Genomic DNA, 19,112 nt, shown 5'->3' with positions numbered 1-19,112 from the left:
TAGAAACAAAATTTGCATATTTGAAAGGAATCTTTCCCAACAAATTGAAGAACAATTTGCATCCTTCTTCTCAATGCCACAATCCTTGAGTTGTGATCTTAGCTCATTTTATCTAGTTACATAGTCTTGGATTGTATCATAATATTTAGGATCCAAACTTAGGAGATCTATTTCAAGTGTGTATCCTCTAATCTCATCAAGTTGACCATACAATTGACCAAGTTTACATCCCAAGATTCCTTGATTGTCTTACACTTTTCAACCTGAAAGATAAGATCAAGAGATATATACTTTCTTAATGTTCCAAGAGTCATAGAAATTTTAATGAGCCATTCCATTTTCATATTAGCATTAGCATTAGGATTTGAAGGTTCTAAAATAGTGCCATCAACATAATGATTTTCAAAAAATTCCATTAGTTTAATCCATGCATTAAATTTCCATTTTGCATAATTATGTGGAGTTAAAAGTAGAAATTTAGGTGAACCCATAACTAAAAATCAGAAGAGCACCAAAGAGAGAGAGAAACACAAGAACACAATACACCCCCCCACCACCACCACCACCAATTCACATAATGATCACTTGTAAAACAAGGCAAAGTGGATTTATGATTTCATTGTTTACACATGCCTCAATAAGGCTATAGAAAACTCAAATGACTAATACAAAAGACCGAATTGAGATCCAAGCATTACAAATGTCAAAATAGGCCAAAAAAGATCATATGCTAAAAGTACAATTTCTACTCACAATCATTACAAAATGATATTACCAATGTGAATTAGATGAAAAGTGATGCACTTTTTAAAAAATGACACTTGAAAAGAAGGTCATATGAGCTTGAATGGAGCCCCAAAAGTTATAAAAATGAGAATTGGATAATTACAATAGTAAAAAGTAAAATATTAAAAAAAATTGTCCACCAAAATAAGAAACTAACCATATGGAGAACACGAAAAAATTAGCCCAAATAAAAAAATGCTCTGAAAAAGGAGTTAAAATGAGCAAGATATGAGCCTTCAAAGTTAAATTACAATTTCAAAAACTGATTTGACAAGGGGGTTGAATTTTTTTCAAGAAAAGTGTTGATGCACAACCCAAATTAGAGGAATTGATAGGTGATCTTGGGGTTTTCAAGTCTTCTGAGCACAATGACAAGGTCGGATTTGGCCCAGAGTGCTCCAAAATTGTAGATCACGCCTAGGACTAGTAACCACCTTCCACCTTCAAGTGGTTGTAGCTTTGTCCTCTGGTGTTATATTTGGATGAAACAAAAGGCAATTTTGACTTTCTCAAACCTCTGAAATCCTATCATGACCTTATATCTGACCCAACAAGCTCCAATTTTTACTTGCAATATAAAGCTATGAAATGCAAAACCCGAAATTGTACCAAAATTCTCTCAAATGGTAAACCAATGGCACTCAAATGTAAAACAAATGGTATTATAATGGATCTAATACCATATGAATTGGATATGAAGGTAGCCACCTAAGACCTAAAGGCCAAATGGAAAGCACAAGAACAAGAGACATAGAATATGACAAGAATAAATTGTATCCTTATCAATGATGCAATAGAATCCAATACATATAAATAAGAGACCCCTTGGTTATATTGTCAAGGTGAGTACAAAGGAGTGAATGAGATAATGAAAAGTCCCATTATTTCATGACATGATAACCTAAATGAAAAGCTATCACCCCACCTAAAGTGGATAGGTGATAGTGTGATAACACCGCAAAAGGTGGATTGCCCACCTAAGGTGGAAAAGTGCAACCACTATAAGTGGATATGATAAAGATATAACATAATAAGTCCACCTAAAGTGGAAATGCTCCAACAACTCCTACGTAGCTCCCTAAGTAAGCTTAAAGGGTGTACAATGAGGAGTTAGGTGAGAAATAACCAAGGTAAAATACCTTAATTAGACCAACAATTATCAATTTTTATCTCCTACATAGGCATAGAAAATTTCAATTGGATATAGAATCTATATGAACATGGATGGAAATCCCTTCATCCATGTGTTTTAAGGAATCTCATGAGTTATTTCACAATAGTGGGTTACACTTTCACCCACAAAGAAAAAATACGGGTGGGGAAAAAAAATTGAGGGTGTTCCTTCATATAGGGGGTGTTTGAGCAAACTACACTTAGGTGTTCAATCGAACACCCTATTCGATCATACAAGCGACATCATCAGGGTTTGCTCAAACACACTTTTTTATTAATATTTTATGGGGTTTGATCAAACACCCCCTCTGATCGAACCCCATTTTAATCATTTTTTTTAACAAATAGTATATTAATTTGAGGTGATAGTTGTTTTGTCATTGTCATTGTCTTCTACTTTTCTAGGCTCCACATGGCGTTAGATCAAAACCCCTCTTCAATTTTTAGCCAACAGTGCTTCTCAGCACCCAATGCCACTCGCTATTCCAGCTACATTATACCAGTTGCACCAAATTATTTATTTTCTTGTTTAAAAAAATCCTAGGTATGGACATCCTAAAACCATAATACAATGTGGACTTTTGTCAAATGTCATTGTTGCAAATTCCCTGGTAAACATGTACACAAAATATGGAAGCATACAAAAGGTGCTTGAACTATTTGACAAAATGCCTCAAAAGTTGTGGCTTCATGTAATGCGATGTTTTTAGGATATACATAAAATGTATTCTTTGGAAATGCCTTAAAATCTCGTAAGCAAATGCAATTAGCAGTGTAAAGTCGGGTTCAACCAATTGCTTCAACTTTTGCCACTCTGATCCCATCTTGTCCCAAAATGGGAGCTTTAGAACAAGGTATAGACATCCATCAAAGCATAAATGAAAGCTAATTTTACTCGGATGTTGTAGTTGCAAGTGTCCTAGTAGACATGTATGCAAAATGAGCAAACATAGAAGGCATGCGAATTGCTTGACCAAATGCATCAAAAAGATTTGGTCTCATAGACTTGCAATGGTTGTAGGCTATGCATAGAATGGTTTTGTTGAAAAGGCCTTAGAAACTTTTAACCAAATGCAGTTGGTAGGCATAAATTTAGACTCCACAATCTTTTCTAACATCCTCCGAGCCATGCCAAAATGGGAGCTTTCGAACAGGGCATGAACATCCATCAAAGCATAATATAAAATAGAATTTCATCAGATGTTGTAGTTGTAAGTGCCCTTGTAGACATGTATGCTAAGTGTGGAAGTATACATAAGGAATGTGGACTGTTTGAAAAAATGTCTCAAAGGAATGTGATCCCATGGAATGCTATGATCGCAAAATATTCACAAAATGGTTATTTTAAGGATTCTTTCAAGCTCTTTGTATTAATGTAGCAGCTTCGAACATATACTGATCTAGTAACCTTTGCTTGTATTTCATGCAGGTTTGATGGATGAGGGTTGTAAATGCTTCAATCATATAAAATAAATAGTGTACATGAATGACATTGAAATCTTAACTTTATTCTATTTTACATGTTCGATTTTTTTAAAAATGTTTAGATTTAGCAATTTTTTTCTTAACTATGAATGTGTTTTAATCAAACAAGATATGGAAACCGTATTTAATAAGTTTGGACTCTTTGAAAAAAATAAGGTCCTATTATTGGTTATATAGGGTATATTAATATTAGATACCAATTCAATATTCAACCAAAAATCAGTGTTCAACATGTCAATAGGAATGATATCCAATATTGCTACAATGACACAATTTTGATGTTGTAATAATTAAGCCCTTCTAGCAAGAACGATTGAGTGAGATTATTGAAAATGAATCATTGTTGAACCCCAAAGAATAATTTCATATATGCTTTATACTCAAACAAAATAGATTCCAATGACCTGCAATGCACTAGGTCCAAGTAATCACATCTTCAATCATACAGGGGGAGTTCCAATAAATATGGTGCCCTATAATTCAACTAGATCAACAGGGGGATAAAATCAGCCTATCTCCATAAAATTATTATTGACGAGTCAACATATGCAACATTGCAAAACATAGAACTATGTTGGTGTGCAAAATAAATCCAAACCAAACATATAGAATATTGCAAATCATAGTTGAGAAAAATCAAACCAGCAAACACAATTTTGTTATGAATTATAACATTTGAATCCTAAATTACATCCTACCTACCCACAAACTCAATTCTACTAAATTCAATTTTCACATTCTTTGATTTGTACTTTCTAATGTATTATATAATGTATATTTTAGTGTTTTCCAAAAACTACATCAAAAAATATTATTGGCTATCATTTTCCAAAATATATATATATATATTATTAACCATGTGATTGCAATTGGAGGTAAGTTCTATATGGTGCAAAGATGTGTTTCATAGGCCAAATCTTTGTTTTTTATTTGACAATCTATTCTATTAGGAATATTATTGTTCAAAGATGCATAGTGTTTTAAGTTTTTGTAGTCACAGGGTTTGGTTTGGTTTTATATAAGATATGATTTGCTCTTCTATGTGTGATCTACCATACTTTCGTCTCTGTCTAATCTTATAGTTTTTGGCATAAGGTTTCTTCTAGAAAAGCTTTATATTTTATAAGGCACAATAAGAATTGTTGAAGTGTATTTAGGGGGAGTTTGGAAAATGTTTTTTTATTTGTTTGAAATTTGATAAAGTCTTTTCATTACATCCATTTTTTGCAAATCTTGTGATCATCGCATTCCGCAAGACAAGATCTATTTGTGGCATTCTGTTATACATTTCACGTGCCTTGTTTGTGCTTCCACATTTTTCATACATATGTTCAAGAGCATTTCCAACCATAATATTTGACAAAAATCCACCTTTGTTATGCTTTGATGGATGCCCATACCCTAGGTAGCGAGGATGTTGGCAAAGATTGTTGAATTTGGCTTTACACTTGCCAATTGCATTTGCTTGAAATTTTCTAAAGCTTTTTCAACAAATCCCTTTTGTGCATATCCTACAATCATTGCAATCCATGATACCACATTTTTTTCAGGAATATTGCCATGTTTTGTATATATGCTTTGGTCCATACCCTATTTTCAAAGCTCCCATTTTGATACAGATAGGGACGATGTTGGCAAAGGTTGTAGCATTTGACTTTACACTTGCCAATTGCATTTGCTTGAAATTTTCTAAAGCCTTTTCACCAAAATATTTAAAACCATAGAATAAATTTCAAAATTCAAAATATCTGAGTGCCTTGTAATTGTTAAAGAGTTTACAAACTCTTTTTCCAAACCCAATTTGTGATTTTATTTTATGTGTTGTAGTAATGAGATGAACTAGCTAATTCACTGTTCTTTAAAAATTGAATGTTATTCATCCATTATGGATAAGATGTTGCATAGAACCCTTTCATTCTTGATGCAGTTTACATACTAGTAAGTAAATAAGATACATAAACTGACCTATCTTATCAACTGGAAAGTGGCTATACAGCCACATAAAAAGTAAGATATATAAGATGAACTTTCTTATGCGACTGCATAGCCACTTTTCTTCAGCTCTACCCAATATAGAACTCTACCCCACTACAGACACGTCTATTTTGGTTTCAAAACGACAGTACGGATTGACTAACACACGTGTTAGTCGCACGTTTTATACCGTCGATTTTGCAATAAACGACTGTGATTGACTAACACATCGCTATCACGCTGTGCAAAAAAATCTGTTTTGAACCCAGAATAGCTTCAGCCCCCCACTACGGGGCCCTCTCTGAATCTCACATTCACTTCTGACATTTTATTTTAGCGGCATCGTAAAGCACAAAAATTAGCAACTTCCGAGATGTACTGGATGTGTTGCTTTGAGGTGCGCTACGGGCAAAACATCGAAACCACTTAAAAGCATAATAATAAAAAGTGAGAAAATCTGGCCAACGGTACAAATCTTCTTCGCACAACACAAATCCAAGTGAAATTCTTATCTTCTTCACACAACACAAATGCAAGTGAAATTCTTATCTTCTTCACACAACACAAATCCAAGTGAAATTCTTAAAGGAATCAACGGTAAGGGATTATATGGCAAGACTAGTAAGAACAAAGATGAGTGCCAGTAATTGCAAAGGTAAGATGCCTCATGCCCTTCTCATTCCATTTTCTGCGCAGGGCCACATAAATCCCATGATGCACCTCGCCCGTAAGCTTGCTTCTGATGGATTCTTCATCACCTTCCTTAACACCGAAGTCAGTCATCAAAGAATGATCAAAGCCAACAAGGATACAGACATGCATCATAAAAGCGAAAGGATCAGAATGATTTTTGTTCCTGGAGGACAGCTTCCCAAGGCATGCGGTGGGAAGTACCTTATCGAGGACATCGAATTTTTTTTTAGGGAGGTTGAAAATTGCCTCGGGCCTTCTGTAATTGACAAAGTTGTTCAGGAAATAAACGACAAAAATGAAGAGCAAAATGTCACTTGCATAATAGCAGATATCTGGACTTGCTTTGGCCTCCATACAGTGGCCAAACGCCATCATATTTTGCTGGCAGCTTTCCAAACGTCGCTCGTTTCCACCTTTGCCATCCGCTACTTCGGTTCCAAGATCGTCTTCCTAGGGCTTCTTCCTTCCGATGGTAAAAGAAATTATGTGGTTTTTTTATTTAATTTGATGATACTGCTTTGGTCTAAGACGATCTGTAAATGTTGTTGTTGAAGGTATTCCAAAGGAGGATGCGATTCAAAAGTATCTTCCCTCTATGCCGCTGCTACACTCTGCTCATCTGCCATGGTTGTACGGAGGAGAATACTTGTTTCAGCACGGGATTCGTATGGGAAAAGAAATTGCTAATATCGAATGGATCTTGTTCAACACGTTTTACGAGCTAGAGCCTGGTGTAGCTGATGATTTGTCCAAAGAAGTGGGTGTTTATCCCATTGGTCCATTGATTTCTCCTGAGTTTCTGGACGGTGACAGAAACATGTCGACCATGGCTACCCCAAGCTTTTGGGAAAATGACATGGAATGTTTGGAGTGGTTAGAAAACCAGAGTGAGCAATCTGTGATCTATGTGTCTTTTGGGAGTGTGGCTATGTTGAATAACCGGCAAGTGGAAGAGCTTGCTCTGGGGCTGGAGGCTACCCAGAGACCATTTCTTTGGGTTGTACGCTCGGATCTAACGGATGGGGCTACCGCCGTTTTGCCTGCGGGGTTCTTGGATCGGGTTAGAGATAGAGGGTGCATAGTGTCTTGGGCTCCACAGTTAGGGGTGTTGTCCCATCCTTCCATAGCTTGTTTTGTGACCCACTGTGGATGGAACTCTGTACAAGAGAGCATCACAATGGGAGTTCCGATGCTCTGTTGGCCTTATTTCGCTGACCAGTTCATTAACAGCACATATGTTGTACATGTTTGGAAGGTGGGGCTGCCTTTGAAAGCCAATAACGATGGGTTAATAGAGAAAGAGGAGTTCAGAAGAGCGATCGAAAGATTAGTAGCTACAGAAGAAGGCATGACAATCAGGGAAGAAACGAAGAAATGGAACGGTATAGCGAAGAATACGGTGAAAGAAGGTGGGTTATCTTTTACTAAGTATACTCTATTCGTCAATGCAATGATGAAATTTGTGAAAAGCTAAATTATTGCATTCATAGACTCCATAGAAAAGGAATGTGGATGAGCCGGAAAGCAATGATGAGACAATTTTTACTTGTAATTTGAAGCGCCCATTTTCTATACAACTCTTGGTCTTAGTTTCATTAACCGATAGGCTACATATAGTGTGAAGTTTTAGGTAAAACCTGTCTCACACCGGTATATGGTCTTTTTCATGCCGGACACAGTTTTTAGTTTACACGATACTGGTATACAGTTTGACGATTGATGATGATTTGTTTTAAGTAACCTATCCCGTGGCTAGTAAGTCTCACGCTGGCAAACTGCAAATCTTTATCAAGAAACTGCGAATTTCCACCACAAAACTGTTTCAAGTAAATGTAGAATTTTCCACCACAAAACTGTTTCAAGTAAATGTAGAATGTTTTGGTAGGTTTCGTTCACGGCTGGCAGTCACTACTGAAATAAGTCAAATGTCATTTCAATTTATCGTTCATATCAAATATCAGATTTGTTTTGAATGCATTTTATTACAGATGTCAAATGCATTTATACTTTACTATGATCATCACCGCCATGGCTGTCTATAAACGCAATGAATTGTGTCGAGTAAATACAAACAATTTCCAGCAGATGACACGCTGAATGGTATACAAATTTTTGCAATATTTCACTGTTTCGTTGTTTATTGTTTAATTTTTATATAACATAATTTTAATAAAGGTCATTTTATTGTCATATTGACCTCCAATAGTCTTATAGTGAAAACACCATTAATAAATTTGTTTTGTATCAATAGTCCATCATTTTTTATAATTTTTTGTTCATAATTGATCCATTTGTGCACCACTATTGGAACATGTGTACACCACTATTGGGACATTTGTCAACAAGTACTAGCGATTTTAAGTACAATTTGAAATGTGTACTTTTTGACCTTTGTGCGCATAACTGATCCCACAAGGTGCATTGTTACTACCCATAAACCAGATCAATAGCTATACCATTTAAGATTTGTTAATGTGTGAATTAACTATAACGACTACTGATGCTCTTCCCCTAAAAGTTTTTGTTTTGCTGCTATTTTACTTCTGTAAATAATTCACCATATCATTATTACCATGGACAAGAATTATCTTAAAATTATTTTTCACCCAACGAATCTAACATTTGGCCCCCCTTCGCTGTTTTGTTCTTCCTTTTTTTCAAGATCAATGGGTGTCCCCTGTTTCCGCAGAGTATTTGCAGACTGTAATCGATAAATTAAAGAGTTCCACCAACTGGATGATCTTCAATCCGCTTCAAGATCCCTATACGCGTCTGTTCTAGGATTTGATACCCTGTTTGCCTTAACCCCTAAGATTTTTTTGTCCTTGGTTTGTTTTGTTTACATTGTCTTTGAAAAATCTTCTTGCTGTCCCAAGGGTGAAATTCCATTGACCACGAAAAACTTAAAAATTGACGTTATTTGCAGAAAATCCTGTGCAATCTATACCATTGTTGAGACTACAATGTATTGAGGGTGCCAATCTCTTAAATCTGCATACTCATCCTTTGCGCCTCTTATCACTCTGTTCTTTCTCTGCTCTCTTGTCCTCAACTGCGTAGCCCCTTTCTAATTTATTTTACAATCTGCGCAGCTCACTCCTCTTAACTGCTACCTATACACGGCCCTTCCTAGCCGATGCATCCACACTTTTTCGATGTCCTCCTTCGAAAACTTATGTATTCTACCATTGTTGCCATCATTTCGTATTTCTCTGTTGATGGCCTTTTCATATTCTTTTATGCTGACTTTTCCTTTCCTAAAATGCGCAATGTCTTTTCACATTCTCTGATTTGCAATACCATGTGACTTCGAACCCACCTTGGCGTTTTCATCAATAGCTCATTGTTCTATTAACTTGCCATTCGGTTGGATTCGAATCAAATTTATATAACAATTAATTATTTTGCAGGCTAGAGGCCTTTTCGACTTGCCAGTTTGCTATTTGTTGGAATATGTATGGGCTTCAATCAACCCCTGCTACAGTTGATTCTATCACTATTAGCTTTTGAAATTTGTTTCCTGAATTTTTTCTAAACATATTTCCTTGGAGGCAAGACAACGGCAGTCACATTTTCACATAGGTTTTTGATAGGTTTTATTTATTTTTATGGATTTCCACACGGTTGGAAAAGTTGCTGACAAAGGTTGCTAATTGCATTTGCTTTAAAATAACTAAAGCCTTTTCAACAAATTCATTTTGTGCATGTCCTCACAGTCATTGCAATCTGTGAGACACCATTTCATTGAGGCATTCTGTCAAACAGTTCACCGTGCCCTGTATGTGCTTCCACATTTGCAACTACAACATCTGACAGAATCTTATCCTTCATGATTTGATGGATGTTCATGCCCTAAACCAAAGCTTAATCGGTCGACCATCAGAGGTCACATTTAACTTGTTTATCACAGCTAATTGAAAAGATAATTGGAGCCGATAATATGGAGAGAAACTTCAATGTCTCCTTTGAAATATAATTTAATAATTAATGACAATAATAAAATTAAAATACAAAATAATTTCGTTCCATCAAAATTTATAATATTAAAGATTGTTACCACAGATTTGTATAATCACGAGGGGATTAATTCCTTAGATATCATTTTCAGGGCATACTGATAAAAAACCCAGTTGCTTATTCCTATACAAAAAATATTAACTTTTTTCGGTATCATTACATTTGGTTCAATCCCCTCCCAAAAGGGTTTTGTTCCTAGTAGACAGATTCTTGATGCGGTCATCTCTACTCATGAGATTATCCACTCCATGGATAATTGTCATCAGTCGGGGATGGTTCTCAAACTTGACATCTCCAAGGCTTATGAGAGGGTCAACTGGAACTTCCTATTCAAAGTCCTCAAAGCTATGGGGTTTGGAGACAAACTCATCAAACTTATTGGGGAATGCATATCTATTGTCACCTACGTTGTGCTGCTAAACGAGAACCCCTTGAAGAAGTTCGGGTCCTCCAGAGGGTTGCGGAAAAGGGATCCTCTATCCCCTTACCTCTTCACCATCCTTGCTGAAGTGTTGGCCTCTAACTTGAACTCTTTGGTTCGCAGGGGCGCCCTTCGAGGCATCAAACCTGCCTCTATGACGCCCCCCAATGTTCTACAACAGTTTGTTGATGATACGATCTTTTTTGGTATCTCCTTTATCTGGGAAACTAAGGCTTGGAAATCCTTTCCCAACGCCTATGCTCTGGTTTCTGGCCAACACATTAACTATGAAAAGAGCAATATTTACTTCTTTCACACTAATGCCCAACTCCAAGATAAAGTCTGCAGAATCCTTGGTTGTCAAAGGGCCTCCCTCCCTGGCACCTACCTAGGCTTCCCCTTGATTGTTAAAGATGTCTCTAATTCCTTCTGGATCTCTATCCTTGAAAGACTGCAAAAGAAGTTGGCTGGTTGGAAAGGTAGATTCCTGAGTAGTGCTGGGAAATTGTAGTTGTTTTCCTCCTCCCTCCAGGGGATCCATGTGTACTTTCTCTCCCTATTCAAGATATCTGTAGCTATGGCACCTAAGTTGGAAAACATTCAAAAGACTTTCCTCTGGACGGGAATGGAAGAAAATAAGAGGCTCACCTTGGTAGGCTAGGACAAAGTCTGTCTTCCCAAGGCCATGGGCGGCTTGGGAACCCATAAGATCTCAAGGTTTAATAAGGTCCTTATGACTAAAATTGTCTGCAAGCTTCTGAACAAGGATATGAATTGGAGTAGGATCATCAGGGCTAAGTACTTGGGTAATGCAGACTTTTCCTTTCTCCTGAAAGAGGAGGGTCTTCCTAGGGGTTCCAAAATTTGGAATAACATCTTGAGTTGTAGGGACTCTTTATCTCATGGTTTGAGGTGGCTTATTGGAAATGGAAAGAACATTCTCTTCTGGGAAGATTGTTGGTTAGGAGAGAGACCCCTTGCTTCTTACCCCTCCCTGAGACGGCTACAGGATTCCACCAAAGGCTTCTTTGGTGAAAGGGTCAGTGACTACTTCAGCAATTGCACTTGGAGGGCCTTGGAGGATTGCTGCATTGACCTTCCCTTCCTCCTCCCTGCTACTAGAGAGATCCAGAAGCTCTTGGCCGGTATATTCCTCCCCCTATTTCCTAGGGAGGATAGACTTATTTGGAAGTGGGACCCCTCTGGAGACTTCTCTGTCAGAACTGCCTACACCAGCTTATTTAGAGAACCTGTTTACTCCTCTATCTGGAAGGAGGTCTGGAACCCCCAACTCCTCCCCAAGGTTAATTTCTTCTCGTGGACTGCTCTCCTCGACAAAATTTTGACCCAAGACAACTTGGTCAAGAGGGAATTCCATTTCCCTAATAGATGCATCCTCTGCAAAAATGATGAAGAAAGTCCTGCCCATCTCTTCCTCCACTGTGTCTTCACTCGGGAGCTATGGGGGATGGTCTACAGTAAGCTTAGTATCTGTTGGGTTATGAATGATAATTTCTTAAATCTGTCTCAGGAGTTTCAGGGCCCCTCTTCCAACCCCCTTATCCAACAACTGTGGAAGCAGATCCCCCCTCACATGAGCTAGTGTATCTGGAAGGAACTGAATGACAAGATATTCAGAGACAAAGAGACCTCAGTGGAAACGGTGTTTGCTCAATTCCTTAATTTGATTCTTGAGAATATCTCTGTTACTAAAACTCGGATAGCGTCCAAGCCCCCCTCTACCTGGGACTGGGGAATTGCTGGATGTTGGAGCCTTCCCCCCTCAGTCTCTCTTATTAACTTCTCTAAGAGACTTCTAAGACAAAGCATGGTCTGGTTCCCCCGGCTACAAATTTTAAACTCAATTTTGATGGGGCTGCCAGGGGGGCTAGCTATTGGTGGAGGGGTGATTAGATCCCATCTAGGGACCCTTGTTGCTTCTTATGCAGGTAACTTGAATGGGCATTCCTCTAATCAGGCTGAAGTGATGGCCCTATCCGGGGGAATCCACATTGCCCTCTCCATTGGAATCAGGATTATGGACATTGAGGGGGACTCCATGCTTATCATTGATGTTTTCAAAGGGTGAAACAAGTTTAATTGGACAATTAAGGGAACCATCAGGGATACCTTGAGGTTCATCTCCGGGTTTGACTCATTTAGAATTATGCATATCTACAGGGAAGACAACCGTGTGGTGGATGCCATGGCAACCATTGGCCTAAACCTCCACGGGCTGAGATGTTGGAGGAATCACTACTCCCTCCCAGACCATGTTAACTTCCTCCTCCAGGAAGAGAAATACAAAATCTCCACTAATGATTGAGTGGCTGCCAAGTGCTTCCCTTACCCTCCTCTCTTCCCTCGGGGAAGTTTGGAGGTGGTGGTTTCATAATTCAAATAATGGGAATATTCCTTCGATCCCTTCCAATGTGGTGGTGACTCATTCGACCAGGCTAGCGATGATGCAAGTGTTGTTGTGCTGGCATTTCACTTGGGCTTGCAGAGCCATGATGAGGTACGACTGGATTGGAAACGTGTTGGTTGTCGTCGGTATTTGCTGGCTCTTAATGCCTCGTAACCAAGAAATCATTTCTAAAAGTGACTTCATTTTTTCCCATGCACCTAACTTCGTTTCTCATTTATTGACGTCGGGCTCCCACACTTTCCATTTTCTCTTCCTGGCTTGCTTCTCGAAGGGTCTCTGCAACTTTCTATGTTTCATGACTAGAGAAGCTTTGTTGGCGGAAGATATGGGGGGCAACAGAGTTACATATGAACCAGATAATCCAGATGATTTTAAAAATGACCCCCTGGTCTGGAACTTTTGTGTTGAAGGTGGGGTTGTTGATTTTCTAGATTGCCTGAAGGGCGATGATGAGCAGCTCTCGGCTGCTTTCACCTCCTCCTGGTCTGGGAGGCAGGTCTCGGTTGGTGGCATTGCCTTTGATGTCTCTGAGGAGACTATTGCCTAAGCTACGAAGTTGACCCTTGATGGCCGCTGCTAGAAGCATACCAGTCATGTTGCAAACAGTGAAGGTTTGAAACGGTTCTTCTTTAACTGCGAAGAACCCATCAAGCTGCAAGGTGGGTTTTCTCGGGAGGAGCTCAAGGACCCGTGGAACATGATCTACTTCATGATCATGAAATACTTCATTCTCAAAGGCAGGTATAAGGTATTCTACTACTACCATTTGCCCCTCCTCAATCACTTCTGTAACAATGATTTGCTTTGTCAACCGTTTTATTCACTGCACTCTTTAGAGAGCTCTGTTAAAGACACTATGGACCCCAAGCATTGGGATAAGCCTCCCTTCCTCCTCCACTAGGGCCTTATTTACAGGTTGTATAAATTCCATGCGGCTCTCTACCCCCCTGGAATCTTTCGCTCTGTCAACCCCCCATGTCGACTCCCTAGCAGCTTGCGACCCTATCTATGGCTTTCCCTAGATTCTTCCAATATCCCCATGACAACTTTGCTATGACCACCATATCCCTGCCTGCTTATGCCTCGGTTGTTTCCTTATCGGCAGTCTCCCCTAGTTTAACTCTTCCTGCTTCTCCCAGTGCTTCTCACTCCCTGCCCAAGGGCAAAAGCAAAACCCCCGCTAAATGCAAATGCATTGTCTATGATGACAATTCTTCCTTTGAGGACGATGAGAACGACAACCCCTCCCTGAATTCCGAGGTTAAAAGGAGATCCTCTAGACTTGCTTCCAAAGGCCGCAAAAAGAAGACCCCGGTGATCAAGAATGTGGACTCTGAGGAGGACCCCATTGGGGACAAGGAGGAGAGCCCTAATACCACTATGGGGCCCCTAATGGGGATGTTGTGGATGTTAATGTGACTAGGGACCCCATGGTCTCGACCATTGTTGGCACTGTTGACATGAGTATCTCTGAAATGAAAACCCAGGACCTCATTGATGATAAGGATACGACCCCTATGAACACATACACTAAGGGTCTTATGGGCATGGAAATCCCTGATAGAAAAGCTCTGGAATCTAGTAATTTGGATTCGGATCTTAATATGGTTGAATAGGTGATGCATTTTGTCCCCCTGATGGGTCTGGTTAATGATAGTGATAACTCCCTTGCTGGTGGCGTGCCCAAAGAGACTGAAGAAACTATGGATGAATTGGTTGCTGAGAACCCCCAGGAGGTCCCTACTCTCCAACAAATGAAAAATTTGAGCACATATGTGTTGGACATCACGCAGAGAATTGAAAACCTCGGCCCTATTCTTGATCTGCAAACTATCAAGGAGGATGTCAATCAGCTCAGGAACAAGATGGAGGCTTGGGAAGCCCAAATGGTGGGCCTGAACAAATTCCATGTGCAGGTTTTACATAGTTCCGCGCTCACCCTCTCTCTACTGAGGGAAAGCTATGCAGACACTGAGGAGGAAAAGCAGGAGGCTGGGGACCTCTACAAGTTTATGTCTAACAAATGGACATTGTTATGGATGCCACTGGGGTGTGCAAGGCACCCCTGTAGTTTGTTTTTGTTTTCTGTTGTTGTTTCTGATTTCTAAAGACTTGGTTCCTTTTTGCTGATAGTTGTTGTTAATTGTTGTTTCTGTGCTATGATCTTTAATAGTTTTGCTATGTAAAGGGTCAGTGCCCTTGTTCTCATTGCTTTTTTAATAAAAAACACATGGTTCATTCAAGCGTTGTTGAATCTTTGAAAGAGTTTTTCATATTTTAAATTTTTTCTTTAATATCATCATTACGCTAGGATATATTCATAATGAACATGAGTTTAATGTAAAAGCATTAGTCCATAATTTATTGCACTACAATGCAGATTTAGTCAGAGTTAAATTATTATTTTTTGGGGGCGATATAGTCCTCTAACTTAATAATTTAACTCTTAATTTAGATGAATTTCCGTGATTGTGTCCTTATGTTATCTTGTCATTGTTGGATGGGATTTCATTTTATCTGAAAAACTGTTTGCAAAGTTAATGTGAGTATCAACTACTCTTCCCACGCATTCACATTATTAATTACTTCCACTTGTATTTGCTCATTACAATTTAATTGAAGGTATTGTTACAAGATTTTCACTAATTTGTAATAAGTTTGATTAATTTGTGATCTTTATTATTGATAAAATGATAAATTTAGGTCTGGCGAAGTATTGTGCAGATATGTAGAATTTTGAAGTATTTCAATGCAAATAATCATTCATTTGGTGGTTGGAAAAGAAACTTAAGTCTTATGAACTTTCATACAAATAATTTAATTTATCTTTGATTAACATTCATTTTGGTAGTTGGAAAAACAATTTAACTATCATTCTTTTATACACACAATTTAATTTGTCGTTGAATAATTTTCATTTTTTAGTTGATTATGTATCTTAAAATATTGATATTGGCTATTTTTTCCACTTTCAAAAGAAAAATGCATGCCAATTAATACTATGGATAAGGAAACACTCATTACATTAAAATTGCATTTTTAAACTACTTGAACAATGCATAAAGGCCAACAAATCATGTTAACAACATAAATGTGGTTTCAACCATAGCTTGTGAATGGGTCTCCTAGGGAGGTACTAGAAATTATGTACACAATTGGCTCTAAACCATCTAATTTACTTATGTATGTAGTAGTATGATATGATAATTATAAAAGCCTAGCTAGGAACTAAGATGAACCAAAAATTATACCTATAACACCCATATCTCTAGGTAATTATAAACAAATACAACTATTCATGGTATGAGCAATTAGCATACATAAAATTCAAGGACAAATGCTCAATAAAGCAACAATTGAAAATAATGAAAAAGATTTAACTTTCAGAGCTATATCTAGAGTCAAATTAGTAAATAATCTTAGAATAGAAACACCGTTATCTTTTGATTGATATTCAAGAATGAAAAAAATCCATAAACAAATATCAAGGAGGAAGAAGAGTCCTTACTACATCTTTTGCCATTATAATGAGTACATGTACACAATTTCCAATACAACATTCTTTAGATAAACTTTCAATTTATTCTTCTTTTTTTTTATACAATTTTTATAGTATATTCTTTATGGAAGGAAACTCAAACTTAATATATTCACAACTTCATGTTGTACATGTGCATGTCTTGATATTCATATATCATTGCATCAAGCAGTTTTTCTATGGTACCAATATTATATTCTCACCTATAATTCCTTTTCTTAACACAAACTTTTAATTTTTTTTACAATTTTTACTTTTTATGTAAGACCTACTATGCGTTTATGATACAAATCCACTAACTTATTTTTTTAATACGTAGGAATGAAATAAATAAACAACCATAAAGAATTATCTAGGGTCATCTTATACAAGCATACATAATCATAGACTACAAAATCCTTAAATTTGATATTGTTACAAATCTTTCCTTCATCTCACTATAAGAAAATGTGTAATATAAATATTTTGCACATGTTGAAGATTGTATAAATCAAGATTGTATCAAAAAATTATAAGACAATAAAATATACACTTTGTTAATATGTTAACGATATATTAATATTTTATATTAGTTAGTTAGCCGATAGGCTATATTGTGTGGGGTTTTCACCCAAACCCAAGTCTGGTAATGATAAGGTGAGCAATAATTTTCTATTTTAGATGCTTATGAACGAGAATTGATTTTCTAAATAATAGAATACTGAAAGTTTGATTCTTTTTTCTTTTCAAAACACTTCTTTATGCTATATTGGAATGTGGAAATTATAGGATCCTAAATTATTCAACACTTTGGCGATTTTGAATTTGGGTACGAAGTAGCATCATTCAATCAATGGCCTCATCCTATCCATAGAAAGTAGAGATGGTGTAGCCTTAGAATGGATGCCATAATTTGTTGATCTTTTTAGTTACCTACCTTCAAATTTTTGGAATGATTTTCTAAATACTATTCATCCTTACACAAATTTAGACATTAGAATTCAAGTTGTCTAAATTCCATCACGCCAAATTTTATTAGTTTGAAATCTCTAAACATTAAATCAAGTTTGCACTTAAATTAGTGAATATAAATGAATAATAGTCATTTTGTGAAGTCTTAGATCTTCATTAGAGTGAGCCTTAATAACCTAGAACCTTAGTGAATCAATTGTGATATGTCATTCTATAACAAGCAATAGAGGCATGGTAATTGTTGTGGCTACTCAATGTTCCATTCCAAATGAGCATATGATTGTCTACAAAGTGTTTGTACCTGTCATATGTTCTCTTTAGCTTCACATGTGGTACAAAACAATCTACTTGTCCTATGAAAAACTTAGGTTACCTTTGTTAGTAAAGAAATTGTCTCCAACAAATGATCATATTGCTTGAAATGAGCTATTACATGATTCGGATTAGTAAAATTTTATTTCATTAGGATGTAGCATAGATCAACATGATAGGCCTTGCACTATTTCACTTTATTAATAGATTGCTCTTGTTCTATGCAACCTAGGCTATTTTGTGAATTTCATTGAGTGAAAGGTTTATGCTAGTATGATCTATAGTTATTGTAAATTGAATGATTTCACTAGGAAGTAAGTGAGCGAAGCAAATGTGTAATAAGATACAAAGATGTATGTTTTGATTAATAAAATATAATATACATATATTCTTGTTTAATTTTTTGTTTTTCACAAGTCAATAAAATTAGTCATCAATTTTTCTCCCTAATGCCTTTGTTTTGTCATCTAACCATAAGATTCTTCTTTTATCATCCAATATAGATATAGAGCCAATCGATATAGAAAAAGAAAATTTTTAATTATTATTATTTTTTAATAATGAATATCAAATATGTAAAACAATGACATTAGATCCCTTGCTTGAAATGTAACAAGTTTTAAGCCTATTCATTGTAGCTACTTCGAATTCAAATATATTTCCAATATTTCTTTTATCACTATATAAAAACTACAACAACTGTATATAGCCCATATTGAGTTCTTTGTCACTCTTCAACCACATGTATAATTTACAATACTTTCTTGTTTTTCATTTCATTAATTTGTAATTGGCTATCAAATTACTTCAAGTTATGGTATGGATTTCTCAATTTATGTGGTAAAGATGTAGTAGAAAACTCATGACCTTGGATGACCTACCAATCATGGTAAGAAATGATCCCTATATGTTTCACCATTTCCCTCTTGGGCTTGCAACTACAATGTTATCATTCATTGGTTGGGTTATAAGTTGCATTCTCATTAAGGTATTTCATGCTACTCTTGCTCACTAAGAAATTTCAATGTGAACATCTACCTCATCTCTTGCCCAATTTTGTGTTCCCCTTGTCATTGATTGATCATTTATTTACTTCATTTTAGACAAGCCTTCCTTGGAATTTGTCTACATCTTTTTTATTATCTTTTTTCTTGTCATAATTATTGCACTATTCTCACTGTAAATATTTGATTCCTACCATTTTCTTATGATAAATTGGGCACATGCCAAATCAATAGTATAAATATAATTTCATTGCAAGTGAACACATTGAGTTATTTTCAATGTGTGAATAGGGCTCAAAGATGTTATTTTCAATGTGTGAATAGGGCTCA

General features: G+C 36.7%; 1 protein-coding gene across 1 annotated transcript; it reads left to right on the top strand.

The window, feature by feature from the left end:
• The first annotated feature begins 5,924 nt into the window (after positions 1–5,924).
• Positions 5,925–8,194, top strand: LOC131859553 (linamarin synthase 1-like). Its single transcript, XM_059213463.1, has 2 exons — positions 5,925–6,583; positions 6,666–8,194. The coding sequence occupies exons 1-2, from the start codon at positions 6,028–6,030 to the stop codon at positions 7,583–7,585; spliced, it is 1,476 nt and encodes a 491-aa protein (XP_059069446.1). The 5' UTR covers positions 5,925–6,027; the 3' UTR covers positions 7,586–8,194.
• Positions 8,195–19,112: the final 10,918 nt, after the last annotated feature.

The sequence above is a fragment of the Cryptomeria japonica genome, chromosome 10, assembly GCF_030272615.1.
Source record: "Cryptomeria japonica chromosome 10, Sugi_1.0, whole genome shotgun sequence".
NCBI classification, from domain to species: domain Eukaryota; kingdom Viridiplantae; phylum Streptophyta; class Pinopsida; order Cupressales; family Cupressaceae; genus Cryptomeria; species Cryptomeria japonica.
The sequence above is the reverse complement of the archived record's forward strand: the minus strand, read 5'-3'. Positions and strand labels throughout refer to the sequence as shown.

Bases quoted from the DNA above. Each gene is read 5' to 3' on its own strand.
- LOC131859553 (XM_059213463.1), top strand. From the start codon at position 6,028: ATGGCAAGACTAGTAAGAACAAAGATGAGTGCCAGTAATTGCAAAGGT. The intron at 6,584-6,665 runs GTAAAAGAAATT...TTGTTGTTGAAG, and splicing joins AGGGCTTCTTCCTTCCGATG to GTATTCCAAAGGAGGATGCG.